Below are 22,951 nucleotides of genomic sequence, written 5' to 3' on the forward strand. Positions count from 1 at the left end.
TAAATTAAAATTGAGTTGTTAATCTTAATTGAATATATGAAAATAATTAAATTAGATTTTTATATATTTACGTTTTGCTTCTTTTTAAAACAAAATTTTAAATAAATGACCCGATTAACCCAAACCAACCCAACCTAAATATTTCATGGTCGGGTTAGATTGGGTTCATTTTTTAATAAGGGTTATTTGGGTTGAAAAAATTTACAACCTGAACAATTAGGTGTCTGAAAAGTATTTCAACCCAACCAAACCCATGAACACCCCTATTCGTAATAGAATGAGTTTGTAATGTAATCTAAAATTTATATTTGGATGGCGCATTTGTGTCCAATTTATAATATTACTCATTTGGTGTTTTTAATCTAATCCTCTTTTTTTACGTTTTATGATCCTATTTTCATTCTGTTTTTTATTTGTCACGCATTCTGACACTTCGTTTTTTGTAATTTTAACTACATTTTAGCTTCTCAAATAGTCCCTTAGTCTTTTATGAAATTGATGTCTATTTACAAGAAAATATTGATTTGATAAATATTATTTATTTAATATTATTTTTCTTAATGATGTGATAATTGTGGTCATATTTTTCTTTTCTCTTCTCATCTATTTCAATCTTCCACTAGCGAAGTTTATATCATCATTAGGACGTTTTTCAGTTAACCATCACCCAATAAAAACAATTTGTCAGGCAAGAAACAAAGAAGAAGAAGTTTTCTTCTTTGTTCAATTTTAGACCTCAACAGTCTCTGTCCTTTTTTCATTAACATTATCGTAAATTCACTCTCCAAATTTCTACAATGGAAAAAGCACAATAACAACAACATAAGCTATCTAATTCTTCATTTTACGATCACATCACTTCACTCTTGTCAACTAATGGTCTAATATTTCTCAAACTTTGAGGTGAAGTGTTCGTTTTGAAAAGTCTAAATAGATAAAAATTATTGAAAAAAATAGGGTTGGGTGGATAATATTGACAAGAATAGATTTTTTTAATCATGTACTTGGTACACGATTAGAATTAAATCGTGTACCCGGTACACGAGTCCCTGTGATCTGGCACGTGCAGACTGCTAATGTGGCAGTCATGCAGCATTGACTGAGGTAATCGTGTTTCCGGTACATGATTACCCAAAGTCATGTACCGAATACACGACTTAGTGGTCCCTTAAACGCCGCAGCCCCTTCTTCTTCCTCCATCCGAGAGCATTTTCTCTTTTCTTCCTCCCCATTACCGCCGTAGCCTGTTTTCTTCCTCCATCCGGCCGTGAGCTTTTTCTCTTGTTGCTGCCACCATGAGATGATCTACCACCCCTGTCTCCAATCTTTGTTGTTGTCCATCTTAGGTAGAGTTTTTTCTTTAATTTTTCCCAATATATGTATTTGTTTATAAAAATGAGGATCACGTTCGAAAATGAAGATTGTTTCATATATATATATCATTTTATTTGCATTTAGGCTGAATTAAATGTATAGTTTATGGATCCATGATTTAAATGTATAATCTTTAGATATATGTTAGAAGTTAGAAATTGGATTTTGTTGGGCTATTTGTTGGGTTGACATATTAACATATTTTTTGTCAACTATAACAGTTGAAAAAATCATAATAAATATGTCGATGCGTTCTGAAGATTTAGTCATTCTTGAACCTGGAAATGATGGAGACAGTGATATTGATATTGAACTTAATGAATTATTTAGAAATGGTAGGAGTGGGAAACATGATCTTGAGTTGGTATATGTTCACCCAAATAGATTGGAAAATTACTAATTCAACATCAACTTTGGAGGAAAGGAGTATATCTGTAGATAATTCTAGTTTAATAAAGAAAGGAATGTTATTTAATACTAAATAAGATTTACAACTTAATGTAAAAAAATACTGTGTGACAGAACACTATGAGATTATTGTAGTGAAATCAAATCAAGATATTTGGTATCTCATATGCAAACAGTGGAAGGATGGTTGTGATTGGAGGTTACGAACATGTCGGCGTAAAACTCTTGGGATGTTCAAAATTACCAAACTTGAAGGGAAACACTCATGTTTGTTTTCAGAATTTACAAGGATCATTCACAGCTTGATTCAAATTTTATGAGTATCGAAATTCAAAATTTGGTTAGAGCTGATCCTAGGGTACCTGTGGCCCTGCTCCCAGAAGCAATTAAAAAACAATATGGCTATAATGTTAATTATAGACGGGTGTAGCAAGCCAAGAGAAAAGCAGTGATTGTTGTATTTGGTGATTGGGAGAAATCATACTCAGAGCTTCCGTATTGGTTGAGTGTTCTTGTTCATTACAATCCAGGAACACGATCAGATTGGTATTTCCTTATGTCTGATGTGCCAGGTACGACTATTTTTGGTCGAGTTTTCTGGTCCTTCGCTCCTGCAAGAGAAGGGTTCAAATATTGTAGACTATTAATCCAGATTGATGGAACTCATCTCTACAGAAAGTATAAGGGGAAATTATTGACCGCCTTATCTATTGATGCAAACGGATATATATTTCCCCTTGCTTTTGCTATTGTTGAAGAAAATTTGTCTAGTTGGTCATGGTTTTTATGGACATTGCGTGAATATGTTATCCAAAGGGATGGTATTTGCTTGATTTCTGATAGACATAAGGGCATTCTTGCTTTAATTAATAATGAGGAAATTGGTTGGAGTGAACCTAGAGCGTACCATCGATATTGTCTTCGCCATGTTGCCAATAATTTCAATACAAAATATAAATCAAAGCAACTAAAAGATTTGGTGTTTAAGGTAGGAAATCAACACCAAAGGCGCAAGTTCATTCGGTGCATGAAAGAATTGAAACAATTGAACCCTGAATGCCTTAAATATTTTTCTGATATTGACTTAGAAAAATGGACTCAATCACATAACGGTGGGTACCGTTATGGGTGGATGACAAGCAATGCAGCTGAATGCATGAATTGTGTTTTCAAGTGTACTAGAATGTTACCAATTACTTCTTTGGTTAGGCTAACATTTTATCGCACAATGCTGTATTTTGAACGTCAAAGACAAGAGATTAGTGAAGCACTCAACCATGGGAACATGTATACAGAATATGCCCCTGAGAAAACTTAAAAGGTGGGAAAAATGAGCATCTGCACACACAGTGACATCTATTGATAGGAAAACTCAAGCTTTTGAAGTATAAATTGGCATAAGTATGATTTCTCCCTATAAAGAACAACACACACAAGTTTTGAGCTTGAAAGAAGGAACTTATTCTTGTAATAAGTAGCAGTCATTCACGATTCATGCTCTCATGTAATTGCAGTTTGTAATTACATACATTTGACATACATACCTCTTATTGATGAATGCTACAAATTGTCCCATTTCAAGCGATGTTATGAAGGTCGCTTCCATCCAATAGAACACCCAGATTATTGGCCAGAATTATCATTTATAGAAGTTCGTCCGAATGTGGACTTACTAAGAGCACAAGGTCGGCCAGAATTATCATTCATAATGAAATGGATTGGAGAGAAGCAAGTTAAAAAGTTCGATGTACAACTTACAAGAGAGAAAGACATAACAGACATACTTGTCCACAACGTACATAGGTGCTTCCTCTTTGGGTCATTAATTTTTTTTTATGTAATTGTATCTTTTATGTACTTGTATTTTTTATGTAATTGTATATTTTATGTACTTGTATTTTTTATGTAATTGTACCTTTTATGTACTTATATTTTTTTTTATGTAATTGTACTTTTTATGTAATGAATTTATTTTTATCTAATTCATTCTTAGGAAATACATTTTTTTATGTGATGAATTTTGTTATGTAATGTAATTTGAACTTCTTAGGTAATGAAGCCCGATCTTTCTAATCCTGTACAACTATGTCAACAAAATACACATCGTTCACAATCGATATGGGATAGTTTTTCTACCGTAGTTTTGAGTTGTCAGAGAAAGGAGGCATTTACACAACATACTATCCCATTTGATCAACGTATTATTCCTTACGTTGAATAGACAGGTTTTCTTAGGGATGTACTGATTGGATTTATCCAATTTTATTAACACCTTATTATTGATTAAGTTCAGCGTTGGAGACCAGAAACCCACATATTTCACCTGTCTTGTAGGGAATGTATTACGTTGCAGGATGTTGCCATTCAATTTGGATTACGAGTGGACGGAGAACCATTGACAAGTTCATTACAATATGATTGGAAGAATGTCTGTGACGAGCTCTTAGGCATTCTACCAGATGATCTAAAAGGCTCAAGATTGAGTATCCCGTGGTTGGCGTCATCGTCCACTTAGTGCCAGGTATTATTTCATTTATATATTTATTTCGTTATCATTTTATGTAAGAATATAAATTAATTGTATTTTTTTATAATTTTAGATAGAGTGGTGTATTAGCTACCTCTAAATAGTCAGCAAATATGTTGCTAGTATACCAAAAATTATTTAACAGATTGATGCACAATCAGGTAACAAATGTATATATAAATGAATTTTTAAAAAAATTTTGGATGTATAATTTGAAGGAAATCGTAAGCGAGATTTCCATGAGCAGCGGAACAAGACTATTCCAAATTACAATCAAGAATGAACATATATTTACAATCGACTTCAAAACAAACGATTATGCAAATAATACATAAATTACTGCATGAGAATCTCAAATGTACAGAGTGAAAACTGTACAAACAATGGAAGAAACGTCTCCACGCTCCGTTGCGCAGGAATGTTCGAACAACAGCAGCCTCGAACGATCGATCTACACGACCACAACACCGCACGAACACTTCCCGCTTGTCCTTAATGATATCCTCGGTCACGAACTCCTCCACAACAGCGAACGACCTCCACAGCACCACGAACGACCTCCATAAAATCTCGACGGTGTCGAGATGAGTCTGACACCACTAACAAGGCGACCTTGGTATTCTTGGTGTGAGAATCTAGAGGTCGAACTTGGTATGAGGCAGACGAAGGAGGAAAACACCCATCGTGTACACGACTGGGAAAGTGGGAGATGGTGGAGACCTATCGTATAGGTCGATGCCCAATCGTTTAGATAAAGCTATGTGATCGTTTAGTCTATCGTTTAGCTCGGTTTGTCACGTACAAACTCTACCGATCGTTTACCTTGGGCCAGCCATCGTCTAGCAAAGCTATACGATCGTTTAGTAAATACTGTACGATCGTTTAACTCGCACCTGCACAATCATTCGCCTAGCTGTCATTTAGTAAATCCGAATTTACTTGACGACTTCGTGAGTTTCTTTTTGCGGAAAGAAAACTCAAAATACTTTTTCAATCTTTTGTAAAAACTTCTTTACAAAATAGGAAACCATTTTTCTTTTAAGCTCACGGTTACCATGATCCAATAACTACCCACTACTTTGGTTATTTTAAAGAAAAAGTATTAATTATCTAATAATTAATATTATTATAAATATAAATGCTAACCAGCTTATCATACTATATTTATAACCTATAGTTTTAATATTTCATCTCATGAAACATATAAACCATAGTTCCTTTTCTATTCCATGGTACTTAATGTAAATCTCATTTACACCAGTCCTCCACTAGATGTATCTTGTACATCGTACCATATATAATCAAAATACCTCTTGTCAATTTAAACATTTCAAATCAACACCAAGAACTAATCCTCAACTGAATCCAAGCTACAAAGGGGACCTCATGGACCTATAGCTCCGAATCTTCGATGATACGTGAATAACTGACTAAACTCTTTAGTCACGAGATCCACCATCTGTTAACTGCCAGACACTCCATTAAAGACTGACAGTTGAACTCTCCTTCCTACAGATATATTATGCCAATAACCGTTATGCCCCTATAGTTACATCAGTCTCCTTAAGTACCACTGATCCTTCTAATGAATATAAGTCATAGTCCTACTATGACCGAGTCTTCTCTTCCAAAGAGAAGCTGTGGCCACTATGTTCAAGCCCCAAAATCAGCCCTTAATAGAGCAATCTCTCTACTTATCCCTTCTTCGGGAAAGGAGTGAATTCCATCTTGTGGGTTGAGTTCCCAGCTCCCAGATTTAGATAAGTCCCCAAAAAGGTAGGCATGTTGAGTTGGCAATCTGGCCGCTCTCACCCATACTAATCAAAGGGTCGCCCTCAAAGGCAAGAGTTCTCAAAACACTCAGGATTGAGGTCGTGTCACCTATGGTCTTTTAGGTGAGATATAAGTCTCTACTATCAACGGCGTTATATACAAAGTCTAGTCATCTCGTGGTCCAGGTCTTATACAAACTCTTTGTATAGGACACCCCCGCTCCACGTCTCCATATGAATGGTCAAGATCTACCATCTGTAGTAGTTTACAACACTTGCAAACCTCTACAAAGTGGGTCGTATTTATAGTGTCACCAAGATCAAGTATCTCACCTTAATCCTTATACTACAGACCGATTTAGGTTATCACTTAAGGCATGATCCACTTGTATATCACATATATATGCTTAAGTTCACATAAGATAACCAAGGAGCTTTGTTTATTGGATTTGAGTAAATGCTAGAATTAAATAATATTTATTTTATTCATTGAACAATGTGTACTTTACAAAACAACGAGACTTCGGGAGAATTAGGACATCAATCCCAACAATCTCCCACTTGTCTTAATGACTCAGGAGACTAATGTACAATACAATATAAAAATGTACAATATACAATAAACTAGGGCATACCCCAATATCATCTCCCACTTGTCCTAGACAAGATGCTGCATGTCCCGCAGACCCAGACTCTCTAGGTGACCCTCGAACACGTTAGCCATGAAGGCCTTTGTAAATGGATTAGCAATGTTGTATTCCGTAAAGATCAAATCCTTAGCTCCATACACAAGCATGTAGACCCTCATCCTTTGAAGATACTTGAGGATCGTCTTGACCGTCACCCAATGATCAAATCCTCCATTGCTTTCTTAAAAGAGAATGGATCCTCGACCCCATCATTCGTAATGACGTTTTGGGCTTCAGTCCAACCCATGTAGCGATCCGGTGGGTTCACAACCCTTCTACTACGTCGAGGCAGTCTCAACTCTTGAGCTGATTGACTAGACGTTCCGACCTCAACAACTTTTGTTGATCTGTCAGTCTGTTCAACAACTCTTGTTGAACCCTCAGCAGTCTCAGTCTCATTAAAGATCTCACGTAAAATGAACTTACTTCGTGGCTGATGATCTCTCATGTGATCTTCTTCTAAGAAGATAACATTAGTGGAAACAAACACTTTGTTCTCACTTAGATCATAAAACCACTCTCCTCTCGTTTCCTTGGGGTAGCCTACAAAGAGGCCTTCGAACGCGGTTCCAACTTCTTTGGGTTAGTCGCTAGCACATGTGCCGGACAACCCCAAATCCTGAAGTGGTATAAACTACCTTTACGCCTCTCCATAACTCAAACGATGTTTTAGAAACACTTTTTGAGGGAACGTTTTTCAGGATATAACATGCAGTCTGCACTACATGACCCCAAAACGAGTCTGAAAGATGAGCATAACTTATCATAGACTGAACCATGTCTAACAAGGTTCTGATTCTCCTTTCAGATACACTATTCTGCTAAGGTGTACCCAGGGCCGAGAGTTGGGACGCAATCCCATGTTCTATCATATAGTTCTGGAATTGGAGGTCCATATACTCTCTACCACGATCAGATCGTAGTGTTTTTATCTTCTTACCTAATAAGTTTTCAACTTCAACCTTATACTCTTGAACTTGTCAAGGGCTTTAGACTTACATTGCATTAGGAAGAGATACCTAAATCTTGAATAATCATTTATAAAAGAGATGAAATACTCATACCCACCTCGAGCTTTAATATTCATTGGACCACAGAGGTCTGAATGTACAAGCTCTAAGACTTCTTTGGCTCTATAACCTTTTCTAGTAAAAGGTCGTTTGGTCATCTTGCCTTCGAGGCATAATTCACATACCGGCAAGGAGTTTTCTTCAAAACTCTTTAGAAGTCCACTTTTCACCAACTTCTCAATTCTATTGAGGTTGATGTGACCTAACCTAAGATGTCAAAGATGGGCGTTTTCCTTTGGAGAAACCTTTGGCCTTTTAGCTGTTGTTGCCGTACTGAACATTTTAGTGTTAAACAAGGCTTTTATGACTAACAGCCTTAGTACATATAAGTTATTTTCCGTTGAACCATAACCAATCTCCATTCTATTCTTGAAAATAAACACTTTATTCTCAGAAAAGGAGATGGTATAGCCTTGTTCAATGAGACAAGAAACCGAGATTAACTTCCTTTTAATATGAGGAACTATAAAAACATTATCCAGTAACAGATAACGTTTCTTGTCAACAAATAACTTCAGCCTGCCTACAGCAACAGCTGAAACAATCTCACCAGTACTGACTCGAAGAGTCATCTCTCCCTGTGGAAATGTTTGCCAGGAACTAAATCCTTGGTAAGAGAAACTGACATGATTAGTAGCACCTGAATCAAGGATCCAGGCAGAATCATCATTCTCTACCAGACATGTCTTCAAGACCAATAAATCATATTTATTGTCTTGTCTCCTCTTTTAAAGAGTAGTGGGATGGAGGTCGTTTGCCATGAAATTCGTTTCACACGATTCTTTCCACTATAAGTAATCAGTCATTTTTAAAAGCTTTAAACGGAAATACTAACGAGTTGCTGAAAAGAAAAACATATTGACCTACGTTAGGTTTTAAGCAAATACCCGTTGTAAAACAAAAAGCAAAACTAATATGAACCCCGTATAACATTTAGTTTCGCAATGATGCTTCAAAAGTTTAGGACAAAAGCCGCCGAAGGGAGGTTAGTTATCCCTCCTCTGAATTGAGAAGTTCTTAACCAGTCATTAATACCAGAACAACTCTTATTCCTATAACGACAAGCCATCATTGATTTGGCCAAGAGATTATTAACTTACTTAACAATCTCCCGTAAGTGTGACCTGTCATTTTAAGCCCTAGAGGTTTGTCTCAAAAGGCCAATCCGAAGGGAAAAAATCCGATTGGGGCAAAACCTAAAGCGACCCTATCCATATCTGGAGTTCACCTTGATATTGACCAACTGCACAAAACCTATTCGAAGGGGGACACTTCCATGGCGACACGAGGGCGTACAGAATGATCTCACGGTGTGAACCAATGACAGAGACCATAGGACGTGTTGACACACACCCTTCACCCATTTACTATAAATACTCTCTCCGTCCACCTTGATATCGACTCATGCAAACACCATCCTGAGGGGGATGCATCATGGGCATATCGAGGCCAAGCATGAATCTCATTGTATGAACATACACGGAGAAACGTGAGTGGAATCATAGATATATCAGATACGCCTCCTCCTCCCACTGAGTATTTTATAACCTAAGGTTTAGCTTACTTAGAAAAAACACGGCTAAGGATTTAAACTAAGTGACTTTTAGGTTTTCCCAAGAGTAACTTTTACCTTGGATAGTTGAACAACTTTTGATCATCATCCATTAAACTTTTTAACGAAGTCTTTGATCAAATCGTCACATGCTTGTTGAAAATCTATCTAATTCACCTTTCCAGGTAGGGGTGTTACGTTTCCATCAACTTAAGAACCCCAGCCTAGCCAGAACCTGGCTTAGACAAAAGGTCCCTTATAGATAGGTTTACAACAAATTTAATCTTTTATTCCAACCAATTTAATCCTATTAAACCAATTTTAAAAGATTGATCTAGGTTACTAAACTCTTTAGAACTATTTGAACTTAGGTCTATCTTAATCCAATTTTAAAACCCTTTTAAAAAACTTGAGTTCACCCTAAGTCTGCATGCAACTCTGAATTATTAATTTTAGGTCTAATTTCCTTTATAACACTTATAAATGGAAACAACCACCACAACACAAAGCTAACACATACAAGGCATTCATAACGATTATAAACAACCTAAGTGTCATGCTCAATGCATTGCCCATTCATTGCTACTTCTTTTATATAACACTTATACAAAACGACAATGAAACAAGCAAAACATGCTTCCATTCACCCTTAGACTATAACACTTATAATAAAAGGATGATGCATGATAATGCTCACTGCATGCAAAATATAACTCTTATATTTCATGATGCATGCGTATGCTTTCAAGTAATTTCTTCATGCAAGATTATAACATTTATAATACATGATGCATGAGTAATTGCACAACCTAAGGTAGGTTTTTAACTATATGACAAACACTTTGACATATAAGCACCATACATCACATGTATAAGCAATAAAAGTTGATGAACTGGGTAAAATTTCCTTAAACACAAAAAGGAAAGCTAAGTATTACAAAGACAAGGAGTCTTCAGTTCAAACAGGCGAACTGGGTCTTGAATCGCTCGGCAAAGCATCGCTTCTCCAAACATCCATCGTGTACTAAGCACCCCGCAATCGTCTACATGATAAAACAAACACTTCGTTCTATCGCTTACCAGCGCTACGAGTTAAACAACCGTTTAGCATTTACTATACGATCGTTTAGAAAAATCAAAACGATCGTTTAGGTATTACTACATGATCGTGTACCTTTACTAAGCGATGAAGCCTAAAGTACACGATCGCTTAGCGCGCTCCGCACGGTGCCCGCCTTCTGCGATCGTCTAAGCAACTACGATGCCGCTAAGCACCATCGTCTAAGCGATCGCTTAGCTAGCGTCTCCGTATCGCATACGCACGATCGCATAGGTAGTAACTAAGCGATGAAGCTTGCTAACTACACGATCATCTAACGCGCGCCTTCTACTAAATGATGAGCATCACATGCTCCCACTACGATCGTCTACCTCCAACACCTACGCGATCGCGCAATCAATGCTACACGATATGGTAAACAATTTATCCCATCGTTTAACATTAGCTAAATGATCAATTAGAAAATATTACACGATCGTCTAGAAAAAAATATCTAAACGATCGCTTAGTTAAATCCCAACGATCGTTTACCTGAGGCTACATGATCCGACCAACGCTTGATCTTCTTATTTGTTGAGAACTACATCGCCATGCGCCGAAGCTTCATCACGAACGACTCGACAAACTCGAACTTTTTGAATTATAGACTCGATTGCAAAGTTAATTTTGCCCAAAAACACAGGGGCCTTTACAATTAAAACTTTGTAATATCGAAAGCTTTAATAAAAAGGCAATTTAAAACCCGACATTTTCATCAAAATCATCCACAAATGCAGAAAACGGTTAACCACAAATGGAGAAACCCACCGCGACTATAAAAAGCGTTCAATTCAGATCTGTAATTAGGAATATTTGAGAACTTGGCTCTGATACCAATTGAAGGAAATCAGAAGTGAGATTTCCATGAGTAGCGGAACAAGACTATTCCAAATTACAATCATGAATGAATATATATTTACAGTCGACTTCAAAACAAACGGTTATGCAAATAATACAGAAATTACTGCATGAGAATCTCAAATGTACAGAGTGAAAACTGTACAAACAATGGCAGAAACGTCTCCATACTCCGTTGTGCACGAACGCTCGAACAACAGCCGCCTCGAACGACCATCTACACGACCGCAACACCGCACGAATGCTTCCCGCTCGTCCTCAACGATCTCCTCGGTCACAAATTCCTTCACAACAGCGAACGACCTCTACAACACCACGAACGGCCTCTAGAAAACCTCGACGGTGTCGAGTTGAGTCTGACACCACCAACAAGGCGGCCTTGGTATTCTCGGTGTGAGAATCCAGAGGGTGGGCTCTATTCAGACTTGGTATGAGGCAGACGAAGGAAGAAAACACCGATCTTGTACACGACTGGGCAAGTGGGAGATGGCGGAGACCTATCGTATAGGTCGATGCCCAATCGTTAGATAAAGCTATGCGATCGTCTAGCAAAACCTATGCGATTGTTTAGTCTATCGTTTAGCTCGTTTTGTTGCGTACAAACTCTACACGATTGTTTACCTTGGGCCAGCGATCGTCTAGCAAAGCTATGCGATCGTTTGGTAAATACTGCACAATTGTTTAGCTCGCACCTACACGATCGTTTAGCTTGCCCAGCCGTCATTTAGTAAATCCGAATTTACTTGACAACTTCGTGATTTCTTTTTCGCGGAGAGAAACCTCAAAATACTTTTTCAATCGTTTGTAAAATCTTCTTTTCAAAATAGGAAACCATTTTCCTTTTAAACTCATGGTTACCATGATCTAATAACCACCCACTATTTTGGTTATTTAAAAGAAAAAGTATTAATTATCCAATAATTAATATTATTATAAATATAAATGATAACCAACTTATCATACTATATTTATAATCTATAGTTTTAATATTTCATGTCATGAAACATATAAATCATAGTTCTTTTTCTATTCCATGGTACTTAATGTAAATCTCATTTACATCAATCCTCCACTAAATGTATCTCATACATCATACCGATTATATCATATATAATCAAAATACCTCTTGTCAATTTGAACATTTCAAATAAACACCAAGAACTGATCTTCAACTGAATCCATTGAGCTACCAAGGAGACCTTATGGACATGTAGCTCGAAGTTTCAACGGTATGTGAATAACTGACTAAACTCTTTAGTTCTGGGATCCACCATCTGTTAACTGCCAGGCACTTCACTAATGATCGACAGTTGAACTCTCCTTACCACAGATATATTATGTTTCCATCTTAACCAATCAGCAATGCGACAACCCTTCACAGATCGCTCGTAAGTACAACTGGGTCAATAACCGTTATGCCCCTATAATTACATCTATCTCCTTAAGTACCACTGATCCCTCTAATGAACATAAGTCATAGTCCTACTATGACTGAGTCTTCTCTTCCAAAGAGAAGCTGTGGCCACTATGTTCAAGCCCCAGAATCAGCCCTTAAGGGAGCAATCTCTCTACTTATCCTGCTTCGTGAAAGGAGTGAATTCCATCTTGTGGATTGAGTTCCCAACTCTCAGATCAGACAAGTCCCCAAAAAGGTAGGCATGATGAGTTGGCAATCTGGCCACTCTCACTTATACTAATCAAAGGACTGCCCTCAAAGGTAAAAGTTCCCAAAACACTCAGGATTGAGGTCGTGTCACCTATGGTCGTTTAGGTGAGATGCAAGTCTCTACTATCAATGGCGTTATATACAGAGTCTAGTCATCTCATGGTCCATGTCTTATACAAACTCTTTGTATAGGACACCCCTACTCCATGTCTCCACATGAATGGTCAGGATGTACCATCTGTAGTAGTTTACAACACTTGCAAACCTCTACAAAGCGGGCTGTATTCGTAGTGTCACCAAGATCAGGTATCCCACCTTAATCCTTATACTACAGACCGATTTAGGTTATCACTTAAGGCATGATTCACTTGTATATCACATATACATGCTTAAGTTCACATAAGATAACCAAGGAGCTTTGTTTATTGGATATGAGTAAATGCCAGAATTAAATAAAATTTATTTTATTCATTGAACAATGTGTATCTTTACAAAACAACGAGACTCCGGGAGAATTAGGACACCAATCCCAACATAATTATCTTCTTTTTTTGTTAGATTAATTGGACGCCATACACACAAGATATTTGGTCATCACTACCTGATTACTGTCGTGATGGTGAAGACATCTGGTTGACCGTTAGCCCTCTTATATGCTTCCATATAGTAGAGTGGCATCATCTAGATCGTGTGTTGAGACAGTTCGGTCTGCGACAAACGATACCTTCATTGTACTACACACTCCCAGAATTACACTAGATTGATTTGAGAGGTAAGCATGACCAAGACTGTCGTCGAATTCATGCAGAATATATATCCTACTAGCATGGACGATATGATCGTTGTGCACAGGGAGAAATAACAAATGGGCCAACTGTATCAGATGACTACTTTTCCTGATACGATTCAATCACGAGGAAATTTATCACATCTGATGGTGCTTACTATTACTGCATGGTAAGAGATTTAAAATCAGAAATTTTCTAAATATATGATATGAATATTGTTTAATATTTATTTTTTTCATTGTATAGAATAATTTTATCGGAGATGTACAACAATATTTAGTACAACAAAATTTACTAGAATTGGGTTCATTGTGCCATCAAACATTGGTCAACATAGAAAGTATTATTCAACAAACAAGATGACTCAATGTTGCTGATGTTAGGATTGGTGTCCTAATTCTCCCGGAGTCTCGTTGTTTTGTAAAGATACACATTGTTTGATGAATAAAACAATTGTTATTTAATTCTGGCATTTACTCATATCCAATAAATAAAGCTCCTTGGTTATCTTATGTGAACATAAGCATGTATATGTGATATACAAGTGAATCATGCCTTAAGTGATAACCTAAATAGATCTGTAATATAAGGATTAAGGTGGGATACCTGATCCTGGTGACACTACGGATACGATCCATTTTGTAGAGGTTTGAAAGTGTTGTAAACTATTACAGATGGTAGATCCTAACCATTCATATGGAGTCGTGCGAGCGGGGATTTCCTATACAAAGAGTTTGTATAAGACCTGGACCACGAGATGACTAGACTCTGTATATAACGCCGTTGATAGTAGAGACTTGCATCTCACCTAAACGACCATAGGTGACACGACCTCAATCCTGAGTGTTTTGGGAACTCTTGCCTTTGAGGGCGGTCCTTTGATTAGTATGGGTGAGAGTGGCCAGATTGTCAATTCAACATGCCTACCTTTTTGGGGACTTGTCTGATTTGGGAGCTGGGAACTCAATCCACAATATGGAATTCACTCCTTTCTTGATGCAGGGATAAGTAGAGAGATTATTCCCTTAAGGGCTGATTCTGAGGCTTGAACATAGTGGCCACAACTTCTCTTTGGAAGAGAAGATTCAGTCATAGTAGGACTATGATTTATGTTCATTAGAGGGATCAGTGGTACTTTAGGAGACAGATATAACTACAGGGACATAACGGTTATTGGTCGAGCTGTACTTACGAGTGATTTGTGAAGGATTGTCGCACTGCTGATTGGTTAAGATGGAAACATAATATATCTGTGGTAAGAAGAGTTCAACTGTCGATCTTTAGTGGAGTGCCTGGCAGTTAACAGATGGTGGATCCTAGGACTAAAGAGTTTAACCAGTTATTCACATACCGTTGAAGCTTCAAGCTACATGTCCATAAGGTCCCCTTGGTAACTCAATGGATTCAGTTGAAGATCAGTTCTTGGTGTTGATTTGAAATGTTCAAATTGACAAGAGGTATTTTGATTATATATGATATAATCAGTATGATGTATGAGATACATCTAGTGGAGGATTGATGTAAATGAGATTTACATTAAGTACCATGGAATAGAAAAAGAACTATGGTTTATATGTTTCATGAGATGAAATATTAAAACTATAGGTTATAAATATAGTATGATAAGTTGGTTTTCATTTATATTTATAATAATATTAATTATTGGATAATTAATTCTTTTTCTTTAATAACCAATTGAGTGGATGGTTATTTGATTTTCATGGTAACCGTGAGTTAAAAGAAAAATTGTTTTCCTAATTTTAGTAAGTTTTTTTTATCAAAAATTTATTTTGAGATTTTTTCTCGCAAAAAGAAAACTCACGGTGCTGGTCAGGTAAATACTGATTTACTAAGCGACAACATGTTTTAGTAAATGATCGTGTAGTGTTTTGTAGGTGACAGACACTGAGCTAAACAATGAGTTAAACGATCGCTTAGCTTTTGCTAGACGATCACTTAACTTTAGATAAACAATTAGGTATCGACCTATGCGATAGGTTCCTGTCTTCTCCCACTTGTCCAATCGTGTACACGATTGTTCATTCCTCCTTCTTCTGCCTCATACCAAGCCCGAACAGAGCCCACCCTCTGGAGTCTCACACCGAGAATATCAAGGTAACCTTCTTGGTGGTGTCATACTCAACTCGACACCATTGAGGTTCCGTGGAGGTCGTTCGTGTTGCTGAGGAGTTTGTGACCAAGACGATCGTTGAGGACGAGCGCAAAGTGTTCGTGCAGTGTTGTGGTCGTGTTGTTCGAGTGTTCGAGGTTGCTGAGTTCGAGCGTTCGTGAGCAAGGAGCGTGAGACGAGTCTACAAATTTTTGTAGCTTTCACCTTGCTCATTTATTGTTCATGCTGCAATTTCTGTAACAATTGCATAACTGTATATTTCTGTACGACTGTAATTTGTAATGTTCATTCATGATTGTAATTTGGAATGATCTTATTTCCGCTACTCATGGAAATCGCGAATTCGATTTCCTTCAGCTGACACTGATTGAAGACGTATTCCTCGTAGACGACAACAACAATAGGGTGAAGCTAATTTAGAGGCACACGAAGACAACTCTCATGTGGGTTAAGGGTCAGGGGGTTGTCTTTAAATTTCATGTAAACTTCTATTTTCAAATTAAAGAACTAATTGTAAATCTTCATTAGTATCATGACATCTTTTTTTTATTTATATATTTTTTTTTATATGAGTGGAGAATAATTATGTTTTCATTGTAGATTAAATATATAATTAAGTTTAATAATGAAGAAATTTGTGGACTCGGTCTTAAAGTCTTAATATTGTTGTACATTTCTGATTAAAAAAATAATTAATCAATCTTTTTTATAAAAAAAAAATTGTGGACTCGGTCCACGAGTATCTCTTTAACCGGTCAACCAACTAAACCGACATGGTGCAGACTGAATTAAATGCTGATTGTGTACCCCGTACACGATTTTTCTTCATACCAAAATTATCCTATCTTTGTCAATACTTTCCATTCCCACCTATTTTTAAAAATACTTTTCCATGTACTCCATTTTTATCAATAATTTGAAAATCCACAATATTTTTGAACTTGATCCCTATATTTTGTGTGAAAATTTGTGAAGGGAGAGCAAGAGAGAAAGAGAAGGATTGCGGGTTAAATTGAAAAGGGATCCATAGAAATTACCAAATTAGAGGTAGTTCTCTTTGTGTTGTTGGGATACTAAAGTTCACCAAAAAAAAGAAGAAGAAGAAAGAAAGAAAGAAAGAAAGAAAGAAAGAAACAGAGCAACAAACTTTTTATGGGATTAAGTGGAAAAATAAGTTTGTTTTCAAAACAATTAGCAAAAACAGGTTGGACAAAAAGTATTTTGCAAAAATAAGGTAATTTTTTTTGTCTTATTAATTCCCGACTGTTTGAAAATGAAAATGAATTGAGGCCTCGTTTACCTATTCATTTGAAATTTAGGATGCAATCATAATCGGATTGTGCTATAAAGAGAATGAGTTACAATGGTAATCTAACTACATTTCATTATGTTTACCAATTTTTAATGAGATTGAGTTGAATCACAATTAGAAATCCATCGGTTGATGTTTACTTTTTAGTATAATGAGAATGAACTTGGAATGATTACCATAACACTCTTTTATATTTCTAATCTATTTTATGATACTTTGTTCACTTTTTTTTTTTACTTATTTTATTTAATAATTAAAATTTTAGAAGCTTCTATATAGACAAAATATTTAATTACATAAAAATCTATATAATCAATAATATACATTTTTTTTTTTAATTTTAAAGAAACAATAATCACTATGCAATCTTAAACTAGAGTGAGAAGTACCAAACTTATATGGTTTTGGAGGCCAGATAGTAAGAGTTGGAGAGAGAGATAAAAGACATGAGCTAGAGCAAGAGTGGGATGGAGAGTGAGAAATGAATTAATCAATGAAATCATAGATCAATTAGAACCCGAATTCAAGAAAGAAAGTAGTACCTGAGTGAGAGCGAGATAAAACATGAGCCAGAGTAGGATGAAAAAGAAAATGAAGGGAAGATGCTATCCGTTTGGCTTGACAAGAAAAAAATTGAGGAAGAAGATGAAGATTCAACAATGCAAGTGTAAAGAGAGGGAGAAGAAGAAGAACACATGTTTTTTACGTGGTTCGACAACAACAAAGCCTACATCCACGGAGAAGTTGATTTATCATTCGATCTTGGAGAGATCTTGAAGAATATAGATAAGTAGTAGTTAAAAGTAATTTTATTTCATAGTATATTTGATGAACTAGCTAAGATGTATTTATATAGGACTTTACAAAAAGAGTTATAACATACATGTAAAGTTAATTTCAGCATATTATTCTTAACAAAGACGTTTGAAGATTTACAAACACAAACCGGGAAATAGTTCAAACGTTCCTCAACCTTAGTCACAAGCGTTGCCATTAGTCGAACTATTTGAGTGGCCATTGAATTTCGTTTGTTAGCATGCTAGAATTATGTTGAATTGAAAGTTTAAGTGATTTGGAGGTATTTAATAAAACCATTTTTTTTTTTTTTGTTTTTGTTCTTTTAAGTTATTTTTTCATCTTTTATATATATTTTTTAAATATATATAATTTGTTTTAGATTTTTTAATCTTACCTTAGTTTGGGATTTTTTTTTAATAGTACAAATTTTAAAATTTATGGCAAATATTAATTTGTATCCTTAAGTTTGGAGAGTTCTATCCATTAAAATTCTAAAGTACTAAGTAATTGAACAAATTTAAATCTTGAACTTTCAAAAATGTCGGTTTTACAAAATAGACGATTATAAGAAATGCATAGACCATGAAATTCTGCCAAAGAGTCTAAATTAATTTATTTATGAAAGTTTGAGAGTTTAATTAATACAATTATAAGTTTCACACGGGGTTTTCAAAACGAAGTGTATTAGAGGGTGTAAATTAAGACACTAATAAATGCTCAAAATTTAAATCGATACAATTATTAGTTCATGGTTTAAATTAATATAACTCATGAAGTTTATGAATATAAATTGATGGGTAAAGAATTTAAACCTTTTTTCTATTTCTTTTTTTGAGTTTCTTCATCTATTTCTTGTTTTTCCCTTTTTTATGAGTTTTTATGAGCATCCACCATTGAGTTAGCTACCAAGCATAGGACATAAAACATCAAATATCAAGTGAACTTTTGAACCAAGCATATAATGTAGAGTATAGACATCGAGTAGTGAACATCGAGAATCGTGTAGTAAGTTTATGGCATAAAGCATAGACATAGAGCGTAAAGCATCGAGGATGAGTAACAAGTATACAGCATAGATCATAGAGCATAATAGATTGGAGATTAAGAAAACTTATAAATTATAGCGTACGGATGATTCTCAGAATCAAATCGATAAATCACAAAATGTTGATACAAATATAATGTCACTTTTTATTTCTTTTCAAAGTAGTTATTTTTCATTTGGACATCTTAAAAAAAGAAAAAAAACAAAAAACAAAAAACAAAAAACGGTAGTTAATAAGCCTATTCGCAATCATAACCCAGGTCACATATTAATATCGTTCCGAAACTAACCAGAAAAGACAAGAACATTCATTTCGTCGAATATATGGAGATGAATGTGTTTAAAAAATTTAACGGAAATAAACTTCTAGAGAAATCTCGAATCTTCGGCCAGTCGCTATAAATTCTCACCTCAGTCACTTTCTTCACCAATCAGAAATTCCAAACCAACAATTCTCCTCTAATAATCTTCGAGTTCAATTGAAGCGCTTCCAAATCTCGATTTAAAATCTCCGATTAACCTCCAAGTCGTATTTCAATTTCTTCAAACTAAACCTAAGAAGATGTCGATGATTCCAAGCTTCTTCAGTGGCCGACAGAGCAGCGTCTTCGATCCATTTGCCACTTTCGACCTCTCAGATCCATTCGATTTTCACTTTCCTTCTTCATTTTCGTCTCACTTTCCCGAAATCGCTCGAGAAACTTCAGCTATGGTGAGCGCTCGTGTTGATTGGAAAGAGACGCCGGAGGCTCATGTTCTGAAAGCAGATTTGCCTGGACTGAAGAAAGAGGAAGTGAAAGTGGAGATAGAAGACGGAAAAGTGATTCAGATTAGCGGCGAACGGAGCGTAGAGAAAGAGGATAAGAACGAGAAGTGGCATCGGATTGAGCGAAGCAGTGGAAAGTTTCAGAGGAGATTCACGATGCCGGAGGATGCGAAAATGGAGGAAATTAGGGCATCAATGGAGAACGGAGTTCTTACTGTGACGGTGCCGAAGGCGGAAAAAAAGAAGGCGGATGTGAAGTCCGTTGAGATTTCCGGCTAAACATTGAGAATTTATCTCCTTTAATCAATTAATAGGGTGAAAATGCTTTTTTTTTTCTTTTTCTTTTCTTTCTTTTTTAAGAATCGAAAGGGAGTGTTTAATGATAGGTTAAAATTTTTATATTAAAGAAATGATATGTCATAATTAAAAGTGAAGGAATAAAAAGAAAAAAAAAATCAAAAGTAAAAAGGTAATAATTTGAAATATGAAATTTAAATGCAAAATTTTTAATCTGATGTGTTTTCTTTTGTTGGGCATAGTTTTAATTTTCAAGGATCATCAGACATTTTTGGTGTCAAAATTTTGATAACAGTAACAATTTTATCATCTACTTTATTTTTTTCTTATCATAAAAGATAGAGCAAAAATATATTTTTAGGTGCGATTTGGGTGAAATGAATTTCTAAAATTTATATTTGGATCGAGTATTTTGTGTCCAATTTACAACATTATTCATTTTGTATTTTCAACTCAATCATTTTTTTACGTTTTATGATTCTATTTTCATTTTGTCCTTGATTTGTAAATCTCGATTACATTATAACTTCTCAAATAGTCTTTTAGGCTCTTATGATCATAAGTTGATTAATTGATTTGGTAAATGTTATTTATTTAATATTATTTTGGTAAATGTTATTTATTTAATATTATTTTTCTTAATGATGGAAGAATTGTGGTCTTATATTTTTCTTTTTTCTCATCTATTTCAATCTTTCACTATTAAAGTATAGAAGTTTTCTTCTTTGTTCAAGTTTAGATCTAAATGAAGGAGTCTTTATCTATCCTCTTTTCATTAACGTTATCGTAAATTCACTTTCCAAATTTTTGCAATGGAAAAGTATAATGACAGCAACATAAGTTATCTAATTCTTCATTTTAAGATCACATCATTTTACTCTTAGTCAACTAATGGTCTAATATTTCTCAAACCTTCTGTGTTCATTTTGAAAAGTCTAAATAGACAAAAATTTCATACTTCAAGAATTAAAAGTATATTTTACTCTGAAAAATATCATTAAGATTAAATGAAATTTCTTGTGGAAATGGATTCATAAACTAATTGTCAAATTTGTGAGACTAAATCGTTAGGATCCCATTTGATAACTATTTTGTTTTTTGTTTTTTTATAATGATTTTTAGTCAAATTCCAAAAAAATGGATTTGGTTTTTTTTTTTTTTTTTTTTTGAAAATTTAGAAAGTTATTTTTTTTTAGTTTCCAAAATTTAGTTTTTTTTAAAACAAATTATTGATGAAAAATAAATAACAAAGGAAGAAATTTAAAATGGAAATAGTGTCATAACTTAATTTTAAAAAACGAAAAAAAAAAAAAGTTATCAAATTAAGATATTTTTTTTAGTTTGTGAGAGTAGTATGTATAGAATTAATTTAAAAAAAAAAAAAACAAAATAATAAAATAATTACTAAATGGACCTAAATTACAAAAATTTAACATTTTATTTATATCACCATCTAAATTGTTATAGTTAAAATCATAATTGCGACAAAATGGTTGTTGGAGAGATTTTTTAAACCCATATATATTACCATTCGTAAAAGTAATGAATAATTTTCAATCACATTACCTTGATTTTTCACCACGGCAAATCCATTCATTATCCAAACCAGAAGGCCTTGGAAGGTCCTAGAAGCTGGAGTCTGTTCCAACCCCCACCAAGTATTGCTTCCTTTTAACTCCATCTCCACTCTTCTTCTCTTCAATTTCACTCACAATCTCGCCGGAGCTTTCAGATCCTCACCCACGATGTCCATCATTCCAATCGCCGGCCAAGACGGCCGTATTTCCAGCACTTCTCCTTCAAACATCCTCAATCGCTTCCCAAATTTCCCCTTCCCTCTTGACCTATGGCACGGTTTCCCTTTCCCTTCCTCAATCTCCGATCCCTTCTCTTGGGGAGGCAACGTCAACACTCATCTCGACTGGACTGAGACACCCAACGCTCATGTCGTCAGAGCCTCACTTCCCGGCTTCGGCAGTGAAGACGTTCTCGTCGAGCTTCAGGATGATCGGATGCTTCAGATCAGCACCGAGAGCGGCGGCTTCGTTAGCAGATTCAAGATTCCGGAGAGTGGGAAAATCGAGGAGTTGAGTGCGTTTATGGATTTTGGGATTCTTACGGTGTTTGTTCCTAAAGAAGAAGATGATCGGAGCAGACGCGATGTCCGAGTGGTGGAGATTACTGGGGAGTAGAGTTCGCCACTGTACACAAGTAAGAATCTAAATTTTAATGTTCTGTTTAGGATGAGAATCTGTTTGTGTGTGGATTGTACTGTACTTCGAGGTCGGGATTGCTCACCATGTGTTTGATAAAATGTTTCTGTGGCTGTGGTTTTGTAAATGTGTAGGTTCTCTTGTTTATCTTATAATGTAAACGTATATCAATAAAATTAGGTGACGGTTTTCTATTTAGATTCCAAGTTTGACAAAAAGAATTGTGTGTTAGTTTAAAGCTTTGTGTTTATTTATTCTGTGAAGTTTTTAAAGAATCTTTCAAGTATGTCTATCCAAACTTTTATTTGTCTAATAATCCTTGGATTTCATAATGTTTATGATCTATTCTACACAAGGTTCGATTTGATGTCTAATAAATCAGTCATTTTTATAAATTTTCAGATATTTCGAAGATCAATTGGACACTAATTTAGAAGTTTAGATACTTATTAGACTATTTGAAAATTAAAAGATCTACTAGACACAAATTTGATAAATCTATTAGACATCAATACACTTTGGAGCCATAAAATGTATGTTATTAAATGCATGTTATAAAAGAAACTTTGATAGTCGAAGTTTAGGT

The 22,951-nt window shown here is 35.3% G+C and overlaps 2 protein-coding genes across 2 annotated transcripts; both read left to right on the plus strand.

The window, feature by feature from the left end:
* The first annotated feature begins 19,217 nt into the window (after positions 1–19,217).
* Positions 19,218–22,563, plus strand: LOC120082428 (18.5 kDa class I heat shock protein-like). The gene has a single exon (XM_090316240.1). It carries the CDS (start codon positions 19,652–19,654, stop codon positions 20,132–20,134), a length of 483 nt encoding a protein of 160 aa, XP_090172366.1. The 5' UTR covers positions 19,218–19,651; the 3' UTR covers positions 20,135–22,563.
* LOC120082977 (17.6 kDa class I heat shock protein-like) lies at positions 20,187–22,563 on the plus strand. Its single transcript, XM_039038435.2, has one exon. The coding sequence runs from the start codon at positions 21,898–21,900 to the stop codon at positions 22,342–22,344; it is 447 nt and encodes a 148-aa protein (XP_038894363.1). The 5' UTR covers positions 20,187–21,897; the 3' UTR covers positions 22,345–22,563.
* Positions 22,564–22,951: the final 388 nt, after the last annotated feature.

The sequence above is a fragment of the Benincasa hispida genome, chromosome 8, assembly GCF_027475165.1.
Source record: "Benincasa hispida cultivar pf3 chromosome 8, pf3_genome.v1.1, whole genome shotgun sequence".
Classification (NCBI taxonomy): domain Eukaryota; kingdom Viridiplantae; phylum Streptophyta; class Magnoliopsida; order Cucurbitales; family Cucurbitaceae; genus Benincasa; species Benincasa hispida.